General features: G+C 34.7%; 1 protein-coding gene across 2 annotated transcripts in view; it reads right to left on the bottom strand.

The window, feature by feature from the left end:
- Positions 1-17,041, bottom strand: part of LOC128992681 (uncharacterized) — a 32,839-nt gene extending 15,798 nt beyond the window's left edge. For both annotated transcript variants that reach the window (XM_054416380.1, XM_054416382.1), the window contains exons 1-10: positions 16,046-17,041; positions 15,518-15,693; positions 13,730-13,844; positions 12,710-12,916; positions 11,451-11,575; positions 10,174-10,414; positions 8,633-8,855; positions 2,486-2,668; positions 1,699-1,894; positions 257-516 (exon numbers count right to left, since the gene is read on the bottom strand). In XM_054416380.1, coding sequence (XP_054272355.1) covers positions 257-516; positions 1,699-1,894; positions 2,486-2,668; positions 8,633-8,855; positions 10,174-10,414; positions 11,451-11,575; positions 12,710-12,916; positions 13,730-13,844; positions 15,518-15,693; positions 16,046-16,950 — 2,631 coding nt within the window. In that variant the 5' untranslated portion in view covers positions 16,951-17,041. The remainder of the gene's footprint in view (positions 1-256; positions 517-1,698; positions 1,895-2,485; positions 2,669-8,632; positions 8,856-10,173; positions 10,415-11,450; positions 11,576-12,709; positions 12,917-13,729; positions 13,845-15,517; positions 15,694-16,045) is intronic.
- Positions 17,042-22,936: the final 5,895 nt, after the last annotated feature.

Below are 22,936 nucleotides of genomic sequence, written 5' to 3'. Positions count from 1 at the left end.
GGATTCTTAGGTTATAGCACTACTGAGCCACCAACATGATTAACTCCCAAAAGTAAGTATACAAAAACTTTGCACATAAAAAAAAACTTTTTTGATAGGTAACCCTAATTAGACTTTTAATACCGCAGAATTTTTTTAAACCAAACTTCATATAAACAAGAGAAGATAAAAATAATTTAACACAATGTAATCCTAATCTCAAGGTAATAACAATCCTAAAAGCCAAACCAAAGACTGACAAAAGACCACTCCTGACCTTTAGTGGGCTCTGCGGCTCCTTGCTATTATGCAGCGCACTGAGTGACTGTGTGCGTCGTTTGCCAGCTGCATCATTGCTAGCAGCGACTGCAGCGGCGACTGTGTCCTCCGACTCAAACACATCATCGTCCTCCTCAGGTACGGGGGGTGGGGCACTGAGTGGGGGCGATAGAGGGGGGGAGGCAGGGGGCGATGCCAGCAGTGGCACTAGCGACTCCCACGAGTATGTCGTCTGACCGACGCAGCCATCGTTGGTGCCTATAACACATCAAGTTGTACAATTGGCTTTTGGATACATAAGTAGACACAACAACCATATGGAACAGCAGCAACTAGTGATATGGGTCAATTATCAATTATCAATTAGTTAAGATGGGGACGCCACTATGTGCGTATTTTAACCCAAATATGAGTGAAGGATGAGTGTAGGATGAGTGGCGCGATCTTGTAGTCTTGTTAGTGACTAAGGCCGACATGTTCCTTAGACACAGCTGTTAATTAATAGCCCATACAGCTAATGGCAACTAAGGGACCTACAGTTTATAGTGGAATCCGAACCACATTTTTCCTTGTAATTTACGGGTCTGACAGTAGGGTATAATTTTATGTCAAAATGATAATAATTTACTTGTTGCAGGGTAAAATTTTTGCAAATACCAGGTTTATAACAGTGCTACTATCAAACGATCCTGTATTGTTTGTGCCACTATAGCTGTTTCGCTCTCAACATAAGTACATCACCAGGTTCAACAACAACAAACTTCCTTATCACTTGAGGTTGAGGTCGTCATAGTAGTTGTACACAAGATATAATTAATAAAAATACATTTAATAAACAAAAAAAAACTTAGTACTACTTAGCACATGATGTGGTCCCTGTAAAAGGAGCATTGTCTTCTCAACTTCAAGGGATAAGTAAGGTTGACGTTTTTGGATCGGATGTTCTACTTATATAATAATGTTTAAATTAATGATTCAGAGGCTACTCCATCATTAAGTATAAGTTGTGTTAAATGTTGATTTTATCAACTTAAGAAACTTGTAAAAATACTTATTCGCTAAATAAACTGGGTATTTAAGATTTTAATATCTAACCATTTGTAGAAACAATAGAACAACAATTGTCCAAACTACTGTACAATCACCCAGATCACCAGTTATCTAAGTAACCTCAAGTGCATTGCAGTTGTTTGCAGTCTGCGTCATACAGCGAGTGAATTTTAATGTCGTATGAATTGGCCGGAATCTATTCATTTGTCTTGTTTCACTGTCTTCAGCTAAAAAATAACCATTTTCTTGAAAAATCTAACTATCCAGTTTTTTTATCACCTGGACAGGGTCTGGTCCCTATTGTTCCAGATGGTTATAGTTCTACTGTACATATAATTAACAATCTTCACCTAACAGTGAAATATTGAACAAGATTTGCTGTTAACCTACTTGAAACATTCTCATTCTTCTCAGGCTGGTCGTCGGCCGGGGTCGCTGGCTTGTTGTGGAAGGGCAGCACAGGCAGCAGTTCCGTAGGGTGAACTATGACTTGTTGGAACATGTTGTTGGCCGGTGGCGGGGGAGGGGAAGGCGGTGAGTCTACAGCAGTTGTGGCAATGTGGAGACCCACTCGTATCTTGCTCCCCTGCAACATACAGCTTGTGGTAAGTATTGAGTATTCTATCCTTCGAGCGGATGTGTACACTAAAAGTAATCAATGAGGTAAAAATATCAATTTACTTACATATAAAGAAAACCCACTAGATTGTTAAAATAGTACTCATTAGCCTAGGTAGCTAGAGCTAATCCTATAATAAACAAAAAATTCATATAATATTCAATTAAAAAAAAATGTAAACAATGTGGTGCCAAACCACTTGGTAGACAGCTTGAAAATGAACCTTTAGGTTTCAAACATTGGTTCGCAGACTTAAACACGGATCATTGACAATACAGTTCGGCCAAAGTTTCTGTGCGTGCGACCACGTCTGGTCGGGTCTAGGCGAGTGGGTTGGCGGGGGTACTTTTGTGAAAACATTTGTGTCCTGCCACTCACTCACTCCTACCACCGGCACTGCCAGAAGCCGGTACCCGTTTGTTTTAGTTCGGCTAGTAACGACCCGTCCCTGCGCACAGAAGTTTTGGCCGAACTGTACAACAGGTATTTAACCTTTTCATTTGAAGAAAAACTTCATACCAGCAGACCCCTACTATCTCCCACATTTCCTTCCGTTACCTGTTGTAGCACAGAGGGAGGGGTGTTCTCCTTGATGTACACTGGCTGGTGCGACACTTCCTTCTTGATAACAGACTCCTGTGTGTGACTGTGTGCTGCGGAGTGATGCTGCGGCTGCGGTTCCTCCACCACCACTGTGGACAACTGCTGACTGCTGCGCTGCAGTCTATCACTGCTGTGTACCTGCAAAGTCGCACATACATTGCTTTACACGGTCAGTAAAATGAAATCACAAAACTGATTAGGATTATTACTAGGATAGATGGGTTTAAGGATGGATGGGATTGTATTTTAGTTTGGGATGAGATTTTTATTCTTTGACTGAAAAGGAATAGGATGATTCTTCCTGAGCAACAAGGTAAAATGTAGTTTGTTGTCTCCCACAATCGTAGGGACAATATCATTAGTCATATGGAATACCAGCAAAATCATACAATTTCCCGCAATCATAGACACATCATTATTGTCTCCCATTAAAGTTTTTAAATCGTGGACAAGAATCGTGGTCTCAAGAAAATCCCAAATTTAATGTACCTTAATACACCTGAAGATGAAAAATATACATTTCCCAAAATTTGGGAACCATACCAGTTACAAACTAGTCTACATTTAATTTAAAATATATGTGGGAAAAGTGGCCTGAGTTATTTCTTAAAAATACAAGAACGAAGATTTGTAGATAGAATAGTCATTACAAATCTGGGTTTTTAATAAAAGTTATGTGTTGCTTAGTCTGTGTTTTGGAGCAGAGCTAAACCCCCGTGTAATGGACCTGTGGGGCAAAAGTGATCTATAACTCTCTCTTTCTGTTCTATTCATGTTTGAGTTTCTTACAGGAAGTAAATAAAAATATGTCTAATAACACTTGAAATATACAGGGTGTCTCGTAACTCTCTGGACACTTGTATATAGCGTTATTGCTTAGGTCAAGACAAACACATTTCACCATAGTAACATGGTGGCCATTTAAAATATTTGATGCCAAATTTCACGAAAACTGTTAACTTTACAAAAAAGTTGCAAGAGACAAAAAAGTTTGAAAATTTTACGTAGTTTTCAATGATACCTTATTTGTTAAGATTGGATAAATAGTAACAGATAAACGTGTTGTTTTCGTAATGTATGACCACTTTTCTCCATTTAAACAATGCTAAACAACGTAAAAGGAGTATTAGCATTGTTTAAATGGAGAAAAGTGGTCATACATTACGAAAACAACACGTTTCTCTATTATTATTTATCCAATCTTAACAAATAAGGTATAATTGAAAACTACGTAAAATTTAAAAACTTTTTTGTCTCTTGCAACTTTTTTGGTAAGTTAACAGTTTTCGTGAAATTTGGCATCAAATATTTTAAATGGCCACCATTTTGAAATGGTTAATGATATTTTTAGTATCATTTCTAACGAGAATAGGTCTTAATAAGATTAACATTTTTGCAAAATATCAAAGCTTTTATCTCAAACCGTTTAAGAGTTATTAATTTTTTTGTAAAAAACACATAAATACCGACAGTCGGTAAACTATACACCACAGACCCATGTTCCTATGGTGAAATGTGTTTGTTTTGACCTAAGGAATAACGCTATATAAAAGTGTCCAGATAGTTACGGGACACCCTGTATATTTTCACTTATACTGTTGACTCACAGGACAGTAAATGCAACTTATAAAAGCAAAGGTAAGTGGTGATCAATTTAATTCAATTCAATTCAATTAAACTAATTCAATTACTTTCTGTAAATTTAATAACGCGTAAATGCTGATCAATAAGTTATGCGAGTACAATGACATATAAAAATCATAAGATTGTTTTCTCATTTTTTAGAGGATAAAACTGTACATATAAAACCGTTATTATCCCCCAAATAAAACCAAATGCCCTACAAAGAATGTAATTATCGTACGTATAAGATTCAGAACCAATCATGATAATAATCAAAAAATTTAATTAAATATCAACTCAAACAGTCAAGTTATTGATGATAAAAATCCAAGCAAATTTTTAGATATTCAAGTACAAAATACTTTTATTTAGGATGAATCTACTGCAATTTTATGCAAGAAATTAATTCAATAAAGCCTGCTTTCAGATGTCTGTTTTACAAAATGTTACAGACAAAATAAACAAGGTCCATTGTTTATCATGCCTTGTTTGTCTCTATGCAATACAGAATAGAATTTTAGGGCATTAGCTCAAGTGCCTAATCGGTTTTTAATGTACGAAAATAGATTATAAGAATTAAGACTTTTTCTAAACCTAAAGGGTCGAGTAAATTATTATTTAAGAATTAAAAATATTAACTCTACCTTCAATGTATAATCTCTAAACTTATATGTTGGAAAAAATAGATCAAATTTGTAATGACCTTCTCATACTATATTGTGACTGCAAACAACTAAAACTGTCCCATTGTTGTATTGCTTGATTAGCCTTTTTCAGTTACAATTTAAAATAATATTGCATCTGTCCTGTTAACATTCAACTTCTTAACGTCAATAAATATAATAAATTCAGATAATATAAAAATAAATGAGCATATTTAATGTTTACAATCTAAAATTCTACAAATTCAAATTCTTCAAATTTTAATAACCTACATGAAAACACTTGTCAAATATAAATATTTTCATCAATCTCTTTTCTAAAATAAATAAAAACTAAATTATTTTTAAACACTAAACAAGACTATCTAGATTAAAATGGTTTTGTGCAAATAAAATATTACAATATCAAAAACTAACCTTAAACTCTTTTACATGCCCACCTGACATTCTTAATAACCTGTTAAAATCCATCATAAATCACAAACTATAGTCATAGATTAAAATAATCTATTTATTGTCAAGGTATTCAGAAAACTTGAAAATTCTTATCACTTTCATTGCAATATTCAAATATATGAGCAGCTCCATCAAGCAAGATTTGCTTGCAATCCACAACATATCAACAGCAGGTTGTGTCTGTTTGCCTGAAAAAACCTGTCCTGGAAAGAAGCAAAGCTGATAACAGCTGATTGCTATATTAACCATGAAATCACTCAAACGTTTAGAGTAGTTTGAAATTTGAAAAATATCTACATAAATTATTTAGCTAAAGAAACAAAAATTGTTGAAAAACATTTTGTAAATTTTAATGTAACTGATATAATTTCAATAAAAATTACTGTACTGTAAAGTATATTGATTTGTTAAACAAGTGAATACATTATTTGGTAATTTTCATTCATACATTTATTTAATACCTAGATAACTTTTGTTAGGTTGTAAAAAAAATATTTAATATCAATAACTTTATCACAATTATTTACCAAAAGCATTGTGTAAAAGAAAATGTTTCAGATAAATAACATTAGTGTCTTAAGCATTTCCTGACAATAAACAACATAAAAATTCTTTCTTACAACATTCCCAACCATCGGCACCAAAAATATATATAAAGAATTAATATGAAGCAGTGGTTAAAAAAATAAACAACATAAAAAAAATAAAGAAAAAATTAAAAATTACAAAATTAACATAAAATATATGTTATAGCAGTCATAATGAGTTTACTTGTTCAATCATCCTATATATGATTTTTCGACCACTGAAAGACCTCTAGTGAAAGTACAAGTATGGAATGTGATGGATATGATGAACCTGAAGAACAGTCATTAAATGGTTGGAAGTATTAGTTGGGAATGGGAATGAGGACATGGGAGCGGAACTGAGTTTGGTGTAGATTTACTTCAGAATGATAAACACTTTTTTTGGATAAAAAATAAAACATGGGAAGGAATAGCCTAAGGTTGACAGATATATCCGTCTGCCACCCAAAAGAATATTTAAGATTATTGGCAGTGTTCATACTTTGTGATTATCGCGAAGAGCAAAATATGGCAAAATATGAACGGCAGACGGATATATCTGTCCGAGTAATGTTTTTTGTGGCCTAAGACGGATATATCTGTCAGATTAAGATTTATTTTTTTCATAACTTTTTAACAAAAATTAGTTCAGCTAAGGATTTTTTTTTATGATCAACGAATTATTTCAAGCAAAATAAATACAAAACATAACCACTTTAGTTTTTGAATTTTTGCAAAAAAATAATTAAGCTCCAGCCGTTCATTTAATTCAGCCCTCCCTTATGAAAAAGTTTATATATGGCCATATAAAATTTTTTTTATCTGGTTATATTTGGTTTTGGACCAAATATAACCAGATATGATCATATATGGAATCCCCCATATATGGAAATTTTTTAATAAAAAATATATAAATAAATAAAAAAATTACTATTAAACATATTTTTACATTAAATCTTATAAACTATGCATTAAAACCATAATAAAAATTTTTAATTTGAAAATTTCAAAACAAATTTTTCAAGTAGCCGACTGGGATTCGAACCCGGGACTCCAGCGTGGGAGTCTACCCCTTTGACCACTACACCACAACCGCTTCATATCAGATGTCTTTACAAAACCCATTACGAATAAGAGAAGCTGTATTTGGTCTCGTAAAACAAGATTTTCTTAGACATTTTATGTCATTTGAAGAATTTTATTATTAATATAGCCTAACTACGTGACATAGATATTTGCAGCTGTTTGATAGCAAAGGTACAATAAATTAATTATTAATATAATATTCTCTTTATTTAGGCCTACTACACTTACAATTTTAAAATTATACGTCAGTTTTAAGATTTTGTTGCGTTATAGTAAAATTGTACAATAGATGTACGTACAGGATTTTGTCATCTGGGTTCAAATCTGGATACTTTATTACTTTACTACTAATTACTTTAAATGAGAAATGCCTATATTATCTGCCCCCCACTGTACCACATTTCAACTCAATCAGTTCAGTAGTTTGTGCTTCCGAGAGCAACAAGAAAATACACAAACTCACAAACTTTAAGATTTATAGTATTATATATATTATAAGAAGTGTTTGGGAGTCCAGTTACAAAATCCAAATGTGGCAACTATTCCTTATAATAATTCCAGTTATTGTCAAAAACTCATTTATACATGAGCATAAATGGAAAATTATTATTCCGTATATGAGTAATTTAATTCCATACCTGGGAGTCATATATGGCCATATAAAGACCATGATTCCATATATGGAGGATATTTATGGCCATATATGGGCAATAATTTCATATATAGAAAACATGTATGGCCATATATGGACAATCATTTCATATATAGAAAACATGTATGGCCATATATGGCCAATAATTCCATATATAGACTACATATATGACCATATATGGACACCACCATATATGGATACAACCACATCTGGCCATATCTGCTTCCATATATGTCCATAAAAAACCATATATGGCTTTATGAAACCATATATGGAATTTTGATATGGCCATATATGGCCAGAAATTACTTTTTTATAGGGGCTGGAAGAGTTAATAAATTAATTCAATTGCATTTTAATTGAATTCTGGTCAAACATTTCTCATAACAAAATACAGTGTAGTACACTCTCGATTATACAAGCCCCGGTTATCCGAGGTCGTTGTAGGCCTATACAGGGTGATTGATATAAGTGTGCCAGCTGGTTTATTCGAAAGTTATAAGAGATAAAAAAATTTTAAATTGTAACTGCCTTGGATTTTTTATTTCAAAGATTTTGGTCAAGTTGAAGAAATAAGTTTACCTGCCATTTTTCCAATACAACCGCCGGCTTTGATTTTTCTTATGGAAGACACTATATTGATTTGTTTAGAAAGTAAATGCCATTTAAAAACATTTAATTTTTGGCATTTTTTTCTCTAAAGCTACTCATTTAGGAGTTACAGCGTCTTAAAACTAAGAAAACTAAATATGAAATAATAGTAACACAATAATTTAGTAGCCTCCAGTCATCACATAAAAATATCTCTCAAATATGTTAAAAAATTAGGGAGTAATGACTTCCCCATACCTTGCAATGTTGGTTCAGATTGCCTAGCGTGGCCTGGCACTTTCACTATGACATTGGGTAGAGCGCCGTAGCACTAAGAGGGTTAAGGTTTTGTTTTTCTTGTGCCAAAGCGAACTCTATCCCACTCTGGTAAGCCTGTTACCCTGACATACATCCACTTTCACACTTATAATATCAGTAGGACTAGTAACATCAGTGATGTACTCACATCACCAGCTGTAAGCGCCTGTTGCAGTATGTTATGTGAATGAGAGCTGACCACGACGCTGTGTTGAGTGAGAGGTGGGGGAGCAGGTGCGGGGGGCAGTGGGGGAGTGTCCCCTCTCCAGGCAGCCCCGCCTAGCCCCGGAGATATACGGATCACACTTGTAGCCATACCTCCACCAGGCGGGGACCCTTGCTGCATCATGATCGGCCTCACCAGCTCTGGCCTGTAAAAATTGCACGGTTTTATTTCTATCAGAGTAATTGAACATTCAAAGGATATGGAACAAAATTGCAATGTACATAGACGATACTTTGAAGTACAAAAACATGTTTGATTTATCTTTGCACTTATTGCAGCTGGTATTTTTTCTGTTTTGGAAACAATTTTATCTAGCTTCCTTAGTTCAATTAATCATGTAATTCACTCATCAATAACTCCGTCCATCCTACAACAGCTGATACTTGCCCAATATCTCTTTCTCTCTCACACAACTGATAAGCATAAGCTGGTCTAGTCTGTCCCTTGCTACCTGTGCGGTCGGTCATCTTTGTTAGAACAGGCCTGTTTTTTAAATGTTTAATTGTTTTATGTATTTATTCGTGTCCGTACTGTGTTTATCTTCTGACGATGTTAACAACTGATCAACTCTACACTATGTACCTGAAGCTGACGATGGTGTTTTAACACCGAAACATGTCCTGAATAGACATATTTTATTGAGCTGTGACGGGAATTACGTAAGTAATTTAGTCTTACATTAATCATGTAAGGATGTCTAGCAGGGTATGAAAATAAAATTTAAAGAAAATTTCAGGTTTTCGAGGTAAAATTCAAAATGTTTAAGTAAAAACTTACCGTTAACATTAGGTTTGTCATCTTTACCACAAACAGTAGGCTACTTGATAGTCAAACAGATCCAGGGATTTTAAATTTTAAAACAAATTCCAAAAATTCAAATATAGACTCAAAGTGTTATTATTATCAAATATACTATGGAGTCTATAGCAAAAATGGTTAGTCAAAGCAGCATTGTTAGTGTCTACCACGATTGTTTTATCAACACTAAATTGTGGAACTGCAATTCTCTTAAAACCTAAAAAACTCTCAATGGATCTCCAACGATGAAGGGACACACTGCAAAAGGCTAAATGATTTAAGAGATTATTAGGAGTTAAGGAAAGGCCAATTGGCTGATTAGGATTATTATGTACAAGGATAGGGATCAGCTAGCTTACCTGGTAGATAGAGTCCAGATTAGCCTTGATTACACATTAACACATGACACAACACAGTAATCATGTGTAATCAATATATCATGTGTAATCAAGGCTAATCTGGACTCTATCTACCAGGTAAGCTAGCTGATCCCTATCCTTGTACATAATAATCTTAAGAGATTATTACAAATTGTACGGTTCCATAGAAAATTCTTGCACAGACTTAACCCCAGTCATCAAAATTTTTATACAATTCTTGGTTTTTTATTTCGTCTGGACACAAAACTCGTCTAATGTTTCATTCAACTAGGGTTCGAGCCTCACCTGATCACATGCTGTTGGAAGTTGCCGAGCATGAAGTGGTGTTGGACAGGCGAAGGATGTGGTTGCCGCGGCCGGTTGTGGGAGTGATTGTGGTTGTGGTTATGGCTGTTGTTGATTGGTTGGAACATGTTGTGTCGTGGGCCGACAGTCACTGGACTCTGCATGGTACACGGAGACACAGCCGGGCCGCCGGTGGGTGAGGAGAACGCTGGCGTGGCCGAGCGGGAACTACCCAGCGACACTAGACACAAAAGTTCATTGTGGTAAATTTTCTTGTAAGTAGGCTTCTACGATCAAAGTTGACTATCGAATTATTGTTTGAAAGATGACTGGACCTTTGTTGTGCAAACAAATATTCAACCTACTTTACATAAAATAATTGTTAAGCGTTTTGAGTCTATGAATATATTATTGTAGATAGTTGAAATATATTTCTAAATTTAGAGAATGTAAAAATCTGTCTATACTTAAAATAATATCGTTACCTATTAACAATACTAATACAGACTGAATACTCTCTACCACACTTTACTTCATAAAGAATAGGTGAAGACTAAAAGAACAAGAAAAAACTGATTACTGCATCAACATAACACCATTCCCTGTAAGTTCCCTACAATAATAAGTTAAGCATAATGCTCTGTAAAATTATTAGGTGTCTTAAGGTCAGTACGATACATTGTTTTGTATCTCAGTTCTCAGTACAAAATCCATACACAGTTACCAGTATTTCAGCTGTTTTGTTCTTAGGATTGTTTTTTGAACCATTATTTTTTTATTATTATACATTGACTATAAAAATGGATGGTAGTCGACATTCATGGATTTCTATCAACTATCACCACACATTATTAACTGGAAGGTAAAACGTGAGAGAAGGTGAAAGGATAAGTTTAGATGGATAAGGACATCAGAGAAATGATTTAGCAGATGGTTGTGGAAGAGGAACTGTGACAGGCAACAGCAACAGGAACTGTGGCAAGGGTCAACAAGCAGAATTATTACATAATATTTATGATCCACAATGTAGCCAGTTATCAAGGAAAACAAAAATTAGAACCTACAAAACAATAATTAGACCAGTTCTTTTATATGGAGGGGAAAATTGGATCCTGAGCAAAAACACGGAAAAGAAGATTAAACCTTTGAGAACAAATTTATAAGAGCTATAACAACATGTTGGCGAGGCCAAGTACCAGCTTGGGTACAAGTGGCCATGGCAGTAAGTAAGTAAGTAATGTAGTGAGTCAGACTTCACAATCAGATAAGAGACTCACCAAGCATGTTAGCGGCCTCAGTTTCCTCAGGATCGAAGCGTCCGGTGATTCTACGATCTCCGTAGTTAGGAGACGTGTCTGAGTCTCGTGAGGTCTCCTCCCCGTCCAACAAACTGCTCTTGCCCCTGCACAGCATTTATATTATTATAGAACATATTCTGACAACTACTTGCATTAGTAGATACAAGCTATGATTATTGGGGTTGCTAAATTCTATTCTAAAATAAAAAGTATTGAATTACATGTAGATTTGAAAAAACAAAATAGAAAATTAAGTGCAGTACATTGGAACTACTGTAAATACCCAACATTTAGACTAAACAAAATTCATAGATAACTTGAAGTCAAAATTATAGTAAATTTATATTGTATTATTAGAGCATAAATTTACTCTATTTCAGCTCAAGTTTAACAAATTGAAGTGTTAAAATACTTCAGTAAAAAGAAAAAAAAAATTAATAAATTGTGTTATAGGAGATGTAGCATCCATGTAGCATTTAAATGGTAGTAACAGCTGTTAAGCTGGTTGGTGAGACAATTGTCAGAAGTCAACGGACTGGCATGAAATTATTGGCCTCAAGTCAACACTTCAGACCAACTGCCCTCACAGTTGCCCTGAAATTCAGTTGTATTGGGGTGTACACTTGAGGACAACAAGCAGGACAACTGGCCTCCGACCCTCCCGCAATCACGTGATGACAATTGGTGAAGACAACTGTCTCACCAACTAGGGGAGTACACATGGCTTTAGTATGGTGGAATATGAAAAGGGCTTACGAGCCAATTTACAAAGTAAACCGTGTACAAATTTGTTTTTGGAATTAGTTAAATAGTGTGCTAGTCTAAAATTAAAATTATATTTTACCCCTTGGATATTTTACTGATATGATTAGCGTTATAAAATACGCAATAGCTTACAATAGTTTGGCTTGGTTAAAAAGTTGGCGTGATAAAAAGAAGTGAACAATTCACTCAATTCAACTAATTTTCAATTTAATTCTAAAACTCGCATCAAAACAGGAAATGGAATGTCTACCAACCATAATCAAAACGTTAACCTACATGTCAACCAATAGTACGTTATTAGCGAGCTGGTCTAGTGTAGCATAGGACTTAAGTCCCATGGTTCCAAAATCAAATGCAACAATCGCCAAAGGCATGATAAGGTTAACATTATCCAGGCCTAGCCTATGTATCCTAGTATCCTAGGATTGGAAGAGGGCAAAAACAATTGGTTCCGACTCTGTTTTGCCACTCACCGAGGGAAGCTAGTTGGCCCGGCTCGCAGACTGCTTCCCTTAAGACTGAGATGCCTTGAGCAGTATCCTCGGCGCTGAGACTCCTTGGTGCAGCCATCCTTGGAACAGAGCCGCCGCCACTGTTTGCCATTGAACTTTTTACGGATACCACTCGGATTGGACACTACGTCTCCCTTCTTGTACTTATGAGGCGTCGCAGCTTGAGATCTGAAATGTTTTGTTAACAAGTCAATCAGAAACACAACTTTATACAACGCAGATAACAAATGCAAGCGTTTAGAACATCCAATGCTGTACAAAATATCATATTACCTACTGGAAAGAAGGTAAATGGTAGATGAAAGAAATATAAAGTTAGTTGAACAAGTGCAACATCTAACACCGTAGAAATGGTCAGATTAGCTATCAAAAGTATCTGAAACATCTAACGTTGTGGCTTTTTTTTATACCTCTAGAATAAGAAAAAATAGGGAGTCAAGGGAATTATATAGGGATCCAGATATTGTGGGAATGGTAAAGAGTAGAAGGTTGAGGTGGTTGGGCCACAATCAACAAATAGGAGAGAGAGAGATGGTAGGTGATAAGAGGTACTACCTCGGAGCGCAGGAGACCCTTGGAAAGACAAAGTATGTGATGGATTTACGAAGTTACAAAGGACCTAAGGAGTATGGGAGCAGACCTGGAGCTGGCAGAGGACAGAGGATCCTGGAGGCACATGGTTGGCAAAGCCAAGACCGCTTGGTTTTCAATGGCCACAGGAGTAAGTATGGTTATGTAAGTAAATAAAACAGATTACCTAAGTAGGGAAGAAAGAACATAATACAATATGACAGATATCTGAAAATTAAAGTGTTAGAAAATGAAACAAGGCTAACCATGTCTTCCTATTAAGAGCAACCAGCTAAGACACACTGGACAAGGAAGTAATAGTTGTAAAAAATAATAGCATTATTTTACCTATTAACAAAAAGCTAACGGATGTTCGTGACTATTGCTAAGTAACCGTATGCTGTTCCATACCTGGGAGTAGCGGGGGTGGAGCGGGGAGTGATGCTGCCGTGATCCATCAGACTAGACGTGCTGCCTCGGCTCTGCATACTGCTGCGTTTGCTGCTGCCGGACAACTTGCAGCCATCTGCAGAATAATCAAACATTCCACTGAATCCAACACACAATATGCAACTGAGTGGTATCTTTAACTATTGACGGACGTAGGCGAGAAGAGAAACTGACGTGATTGAATTAAGCCAGTGACGGGGGTGTGCTGATGTAATTAGGCCTACTCATTTTTGTTGATCCGCCGACTGATTAACCAACTACTAAAAGAACAATTTATTTTAACTATGGACTATGGCACATTTGAGTCACATAAACTATCTCAGTAATCAAAACTAAGAGAGAAAATCAAATTTGAGACTAGAGCACACTCTATGTGGATAATTCAATGTATCTGTTATATTTGAAAATAATCAGCTACATCTGGTGCATATAGAGGGGATGTCTACTTCAGCACCAAAAGGAGTTGTGGGACTGTACTTATTACTAAATTACTCAATTGACAACTTTTGAAAACTTGGAAAAGGACAAGAACAAGAGTGTTGACTACTAAAACAACACACAAATCATGGTATAACTATTGACTTGAAATTTTTTTACTTTGAATCATTTTAGTTAGTCGCATATTAAAACTAAGGAATACGAACAATCTTTTGTTTTCCTTTATTCAAACAACTTTAGCTTTGCTATCTTATCGCTTGATAATAAACATGACACACTCTCAGCAACTGATTCTTTGACGTTTATTATTGGTCAGTTGATAAGTAGGGTGTAATACTGACTTACATAAAGTTAGATTAACCATTTACCACTAGCAATGTTTAATTATTTAATTAAAGATACATTTTGGGGTCTTACCTAATTTCTTAATACAAATTTGGTTAACAAGTTTTCATTGGGCACATACAATAAGCCAAATGCCTGTTTACTGGTGAAACTTGTAAAGAATTCACTCGAGTCGACTTCCATCGATTATTTGGATACGCCTCTTACTATGTTTTACGGAAAGTTGGGTAGACAGGTGACATTTTCATTATTTGTACACCGACCAACAATAGATTCAAACCAAACCCTTAATCTGCAATACCATCTTCTAGCCAAGGCTACATCTCTTTTTACCACTAGGCCATGCTTGAGACCCAACTGCACTAAAAATTATGGTTAACCCAAGCATAGTACATCTAAACTTCATTTCCAGGTAGCAGTACATGTTAGGCAAATCTTTCAGCTTCATTAGTTGGGTTATTCGGTAAAACCTCTATTTTTCTGTATCAGAGGAGTGAGGCCATTTTGGATAACCCTTATTTTCGGTTGATTACAATTTTTTAAGGATATTACAGCTCGAAAAAGTTAAAAAGCTGTTAACTTGAAATCTACAAACTGTATACACAAAATCTAGTTCATAAGTTGTTTTCTAAAATTTTGTTCTTTATTATAATAAGGAACCGCGTTATCTTGCTTCGTTACACTGTTGCTCAAGTCGGGCTCAATTTTCCAATTGATTAGACCTATTTTGTTATGGTTTTGATAAACCTGTGTTTAGGTTTAACATGGTGCGGGTAAAAGGGGTTTTACTGCACCTCTAAACTTTACTTCCAGGTTTCAGCATGTGTCAAGTATAGCCTTTTAACTTCTTGGTTGAGTTATAGGCCTACTTGCATGGATAGTTGTTTGCAAGTGGAATTTTGAAAGAGCTAACTTTAATCTTTAAAAAAAAGTCTAACCTAACACTAACACCCTTATAACCCTTACCTGCATCAGTGAGAAGGAAGATGTCTTCTCTGCGCAGATCGTCGTCACTCTCAAAGTCCTCATAGTTGCGGTGTCTGAGATCATCTCCGCTAGCGTTAGACAGAGCCGTAGACACAGAATGTAGACTGATCGGGGTCGCTGACATGTTGTTGTGGAGAGGAGACGTTGTCATGGACCTTCGCAATAGAAAACCATTTAAACTAATATTTTATGACACCCAATTTTTAGGATTTTTTTTTACTTTAGGCAACATTCATAGTGTGACCCCCTACGATAAAATGTCAATTTAAAATCCACAATAAATTATGCTCTATATAGTTCATGTATTTATTTTTAAGAAATTATTATTCCAGCTTTTAGATAGCTAACAATCATGTTTTAACTGTTTTGAGGCGTCAGATGCCATTTGTGATGGGGCTTAAGATATTAACAGAAACAGAGTTTGGATATTTACCTTACAATAAACGTTAAAATTGCCTAAACAGAAAATAAAATTGTAAAAATTACCCAGGTTGTCAAGGCACTGACCTGTAGTAGTTGTTTGAGGGCTGCAAGGTAGGCACTACATGTTGCAGTTGTAGAGGTATTTGTCCGTTCCTCTCCTCCGACTCCTCCAGCTCATCTCTCCACGGAGGCTGCAGCAGTCGCAACTCCGCCCGCTTTGCTACAGTCTCTGCCCCAGAGTGGTTCAGTTTCACCAAGAACCGCGGAGGGGAGTTCATGATCTTACTGACATAACCTTCCACAAACACCGTCTGTCCCGTCTGACTATCGTCTATTGCCGCCCTCACGCACACTCGCACACCCAAATGTATTTGTTGCAGGGAAGGGCTTGCGTCACTAATCACATTGTATTTCCCAGAACACAAAACATCAGTGAAGATGGCCATTTTCCCCTCAAAGTTATCGAACTCTACCCAAATCTCCCCGTTACACCCGGCCTGCCGGATTTTACCCGGGTAGTAAAATTGCTCTTTTTTCGCTAAAACTCTGTGATCCATCCACTCTCGCAAGTCTATGTCTGTTCTTCCGTTTATTCTCCTTTGCAAATTCATCTCTTGTATATTCAAGTTTGTCGGTTCTTCAGGGAGATCACTCTCTTTGGGTAAGATAGGCTCGCTCCTATCTTCGACTTTTATGACCGGCGGCATATCATAGGATGTTCTCCTCTCTACTTCCTGGTATTTGGAAGTGCTCAGACAGGAGTAGTCGACAGCCATAGACTGAGGAGGCATCACTACCACACCGGATATGTGATTCTCTGAAATAACTGGTTTATCCGTTTCGTCTAACTCTGACGGATCAAATTTTCTCTTCTTTGGAAGTTTTCGTGCACTCATTATGGTCGACGTTTCTTTCTGAATGATATTATTGTTTGTAACAATTATCTGCTGAGCAGCAGCCCCGCTGACAACCACTCCCGAGTCTTTCATTTCATTCAATGTTTAAAGTTTAACTTTTAATGTAACAGTTATACTGTTTAACATTGAAAACCACATAAAACTAGCAAAATAATATCTGATAAAATATTTTGTAGGAAAATAAATTACACTAATAAACTATAAAAAAGTAACAGTAAGCTATATAAAGTTATATAAATAAAATAAATTAAAACAAAACTAGTTTTGTAATCAAGGGATTGGAGGACAGGGTTTTATCGCGTCCTCTTCTTCCCACCATTCCTGGAACAAACAAAACCATTTTGAACAAAAGAACAACAACAGAGTTTCAATAACAATCCATTTGGAGTACTTAATTTATCAATCACACATGTGTGTACAATAGTGTACAAAAATGTTTATTTGTACAAGAAACAAGTTTTTTACCTGTTCAAATCACAAGATGCCATTTGTCATTAGGCTAAGGATTAATGACGATTAAGAACAAATGGAGAGATATAGTACAAAACCAAGGTTCCAACTGTTTCCTTCCAAACATTTTTAAAAGTGTCATTGGCGTAAGAAATGTTGGGTTTTTTGTGAAAACCTTTTATTATCATACAATGTCTACTGAAATTTCCAATGCATTTAGGCCAAATAAATTACTTATTTCTTATAATTTAACAAATACTTCTAAATAAATGGATTTTTATACTATTAACACCAGAAATACAAGTATATTTTGTTTATTTACTTTTGATTGACCACAGCCTTTGTTAGATTTGACATACAGTAGGTAATCACAGAATCTAAGACCACCTACATTTTTTGTCCAGGAAAGTTGACTTGTAATTCGGTTGCAACCTTTAAAAATTATACCGGTACTTAAATACAGGGTGTTCAAAAAAGGTGGGACATGATTTACATTGATTCCTTGGATAAAAAATAAATAGAAATTTGAGAATAAAACTTGTTCTCCCAAAATTACTTTGTTAACCAGATGTCCGCCATTTTGTATTTTTACATAAACATTTTTATCTTTAGATTTTTTCAACCAATCTTTATGCAAATTGGTATGTATGATATGATAAGGCAGAAGAAACCCATATTAGAAAACAATTATCTTGACTCAATACAACCTTTTAAAATGACAGCCAATTTAATTCTTTAAATTATAATTATAAAAATTGGCTGATTTTATGGAAAAATGTCAAGAACACTTTTAATTTACCATCCAATATTACCAAGTTAAAAAATGTAATAACTAGCTTAGCCTTATTCTACCCCATTTTGTAAAGTAAAAATCAAGATATTTCAGTTATTTGTTATTCGATCTATTTGAACTTAGTGTCATTTGATAGGACATTTTAAATGTTAAATAAGAGTGTTCTTGACATTTTTTCATAAAATGAGCCATTTTCTTGTAGGCTAATTTAAATGTAAAAAATTAAAATGGCCGCCATTTTGATATTTTAAATTTGATCAATGTAACCTTTTCTAACGGGTCTAACCTTAACATTCACCAAGATTCATAAAGATCAGTTGAAACAATCTTAAGATAAAAATCTTTTTTGTAAAAAATACAAAATGGCAGATATTTGGTTAATGAAGTGATTTTGGGAAAAATTTATTCTTGATTTTCTCTTTATTGTGACTGAAGGAATCACTGCACAAATTATATCCCCACCTGTTTTCAACACACTGTATAATATAAACTGTTTGTATTTTTTAAGTGAGAAGATTTTAATCTACAAATAAATAAACATTAACATTAGTAAAAATAGCATAGCTTTAAATAGGTAACATTGACAATCAAAATAATTGTACTGTTACTATCTGAGTGAAGACTGGATGCTGCACCCTAGGCAAACAATAAAACTATGGTAAGATTTGTAGCAACAAAATTTCTAAAACTCATTAGAGACAGAATTAGATTTTTAGGCAATTATTTTGATACCTGAAAATTATTCAACTTTTCTTTCTAATTAAACTGAGTGCAAACCAGTTCTCTTAAGAAAAATCTGTGACTTTTCTATTATTTTCAACACAAAGAATTTCTTTTAATAGGCCCTATAGGCCTACTTAGTGTAGCTGTAAAATAAGGAAAATTGCCAAATTTACTCAATCACTAAGTAAATTATATAAATGCACTGTATTTTTTTGTTTTTTCCCAAATCATTATTTTGAAATCGTCACTTCTAATTTCTGGGGATGAACAATCAAATTAGTGTAGATAATTTATGTGTGTGGTACTGACAAAACTACACTATTTACTAACCATGCCTTTTAAAATCATAAATACCCCCGCCGCAGCAAACCTGCCGACTAAGCGAATTTCCATTTGTCTTAATTGATTTTCAATTAAATATATTTTAATAACATTAAGTTTAACGAGTACCTAGGTTTGCTGCTACAAGGAAACTAATAAAGTGTGTTTTTTTGTAAAATATTGATAGCTTAGTACAAAATAAATAAATTTGATCAAAATACAAAATATATCCATAAACAAGCAAACTACAATATTTTACAATAATCTCCATAAGAATAACATGGGAATTATAAATTAAAAATTTTTTAAATTTTCTCCGTTACTATTAACCGAACAAAAATACTTTTATATACTAAATTAATTGTTTTTTTAAGCTCTTTAAAAAGGTCTAAAGAGAAATTGGGAAATTTTGTGTTTTGAGGGTCAAAAGTGAGAAAAACCAATTTTTACCCCATAAAACCCCCCGTAAAGCCCCGTTCCCATGGTCCGATCATGCTGGTTCGCGAACTCATTCAAGTTTATCCCGCTTTACACTTTTAAACCAGATTTCATCAAAATCGGACAAAAATTACTCAAGTTATCGCGTTCACGGACGTATATATATATAAGTCTATATATATATATACATATATAAAAATTTGAACGAATGGTGTTTTTGGCCTCTGGGGACATCAAAATGAAAAAGTAAATCGGTCCCGGGTCTAGGTCTTACCGTGCCACCTACGGTAATAGCTACTTCCCTATAGGGAAATTCGCTAAAAGAAAACTGTGACTGTTTTCAAGTGATTTCTGAAACTTTAGTGACTCAATAAAAACCAACATGATAGAACGTAAACTTAAATTAACTCACCTGTGGGATTAGTTGTAACGTTTGTTGCTTTTCTGGCTACATATTTGCCATATGTATGATTATAACAACAATCGTTGACCATCAGGAATCTGTAACAACAAAACGACGTTCTGTTTAAAAAAAATAAATTCAATAAACTAATTTTTTTAATTAAAAAATAAAATAGTCTAGCCTAATAGGCCCTTTACTGTTAATTTTTTCATTTATTCAGCAAGTTTGGTTGGTTAGGTTGGTTTAGAATAGTTTAATTTTGAAATTGATATATTCATAGAATAGGCTGTCTGTTAAAAATATCAGAATAGCAATAAAAAGTAGTAGTAGTAAATAAACGGAAAAGGACCAAATAATATATTCTGACTTAGAGATTTTTTTTTTAATATGGTAAATCTGTATAAATAGTAATATTGAATGTTTTAAATATTTTTATCTAATTTTCCTTATTTTTAAAATTAGTTTGCATTAATTTTGAATCCTCCATACAACCATTAAACATTGAAATAAAATTTAAATAAACACTAATATTTTTTTCATATTACGATTCCTAGAGTAAAAAATAAAAGATTCAAACAATCCTCGACTCAGTTTACAATATTTAATAGGTCTCCAAACACCAATTAACATGGTTTTAAATTAAATAATAGTAAATATTAAAACAAAAAGAGATATTGGATAAAAACAAGGTGTAGAACAGATGGGGTGATACTGCCTACTTGGGTCTCCAAGTGTTTGAGAAGGGGAGTGATGAAACAGGGGAGCAAACGCCTTAGGGTAATTGGACCCTTAACTTTTACCTTTGGTTTCTTTGTTTGTGGCTTCTTACCCGGTTATGCCAACTCCAACAATGTGTGTACATATTAATATACAGTTTACATTGATAACTAAAGTTAAACACAAAAATTAAACTTCATTAATTACTTAGATCATATTCAATCAGTACATTTTTGAGTTGAGGATAGAGGTACGATTTGCTCAATCTTGTGACAACTTAAAATTACAAATAAAATAGTCCAACAAAATTAAGTACCAAAATTTTGAAAGGATTGAAAAAATATACGCAATTTTGAAAAGGATTCAACGACACCTATTCATAAATAACCATGATAAATAGACGAAATATGAGGCAATGAGGAATAAAAAATAAAAAATATTTACAATAAATCCAAGCTTTTTATTTACACTAATTTGGGACAGTAATAAAGTGAATGAGAGGTTAAGTTTGTTTTGTTAATTATTACTGTTGTGATTCATACAAAAATTATAAGATTACCTACTACAAGGCATGAGCCTAGTCTAATTCTGATCACACATCTCAAAATCACTAAAGGATGCATATCACTCAATTCAACAGGTCACAAACAATATTAACATGTATTATATTTTTACTAGCGAATTTCCCATATAGGGAATAAGCTATTACTGTTGTACTCATGGTAAGACCTGGACCCGGGACCGATTTACTTTTTTGTTTTGAGGTCCCTAGAGGCTTATAACACCATCCGTTCAAATTCATATATATATACAGGGTGGGGCAGGGAAATATCCCAACTTTTAAGATGGCACTGTGAGTAGTGGGGGTGTGCTTGAGGAATGGGGTTAGGCTCAAATGAAGCTTTTGTTTTGGGAATTTCTAAGAATATCACTTTCAGTAGTAGACATGGCTTGTTCGAGTAATCAATGTGCTTTTGCACTCCAGATGAGTTTGTTCAAAAATTAGTCTATTGTTACTGTGCAGCTAGCGTGCGCTGCAAACTTGTTATGGGGTGGCTTGTCGCAAAGCTGTTACAATTTGGTGTGGGTGAGTTACTTTCGTGTATGTGGTGGTGTATTGCGAAGGATAGTTGGAGCTCAAAAATCCGTCCGCAGTCCTGAAAACATTGACCTTGTCAGAAGATCAATTTTGCAGTCTCCTCAAATTTCTGCTTGTAAGCATGCATCCTTGCTGGCGTTGTCTAATCGTACTGTGCCTCGTATTCTCCATGCGGACCTACACCTTCATCTATACAAGAGGGTGGTTGCTCAAGAACTCACACAACGGGACTGGCAACAACGAATGCAAGCATGTGAAATCTTAATTGCGGGACTGCCTCATGCTGCTCGGGTTTTGTTTAGTGACGAGGCACACTTCCATATTTCTGGAGCAGTAAATAAGCAGAATGTGCTCTATTGGAGTGATGCTAAGCCTAGGGTAATTCAAGGGAAGACCCTAGATGCCTTGAAGGATGCAATTCACCTTGAATTTTGCCGCATTCCACAACAAATGCTTCACAAAGTTATTATGAACTCCAGAACCAGAATACAGCAATGCATTAAAGATTAGGGACACCACTTGCAGGATATGCTGTTTAAAACCAAGTAAAGTTATATTTAAATAAACTCCCAGAGGTAGCCTTTTGACCTCAATAAAAAGTTTGGCTCTAACATTTTTGGTTGTCTTTCAATGTACCTTCAAAATTAGGGATACTTCCCTGCCCCACCCTGTATATATATCATGTCAAAATTGGAAAGTACCGGTTAGTCAATTAAAGTATGTTCTTTTCAATTATGTAGTTATTTTTAGTCTCCGGTAAAAAATCCTTGTAAAATAAGTGGCCTCCGTTTAATATGAAAGTGCCAAAAAAAAAACTAGCGACAACCTCAAAAAAAACGGTTGGAATGTGTAGTTTTATCGGGAGTCAAAGCTGACACACGGTCCTTAACATTGTGTACGAACTAAATTTTAAGCACTCGGGCAATTTCCTGGTTTTAAAAGTTGTGTTTAAATGCAGGGGTTTTCCCTCCTAAAATCAGCTGTTATATAGTTTCATTAGTTTATCATCAGTAGAAGACAGATGCACCAAACTTCTTATCACTTACAGAAAATATAAGGAATAAGATGATTTTAATCTCTACTATTATCAGAATTTCCTTACTTTTTAGTAAAT

The sequence above is a fragment of the Macrosteles quadrilineatus genome, unplaced genomic scaffold, assembly GCF_028750875.1.
Source record: "Macrosteles quadrilineatus isolate MER2022 unplaced genomic scaffold, UCM_ALF_1.0 Scaffold_4__1_contigs__length_99947679, whole genome shotgun sequence".
Lineage (NCBI taxonomy): Eukaryota > Metazoa > Arthropoda > Insecta > Hemiptera > Cicadellidae > Macrosteles > Macrosteles quadrilineatus.
This window is presented reverse-complemented; position numbering and strand designations above follow the sequence as displayed.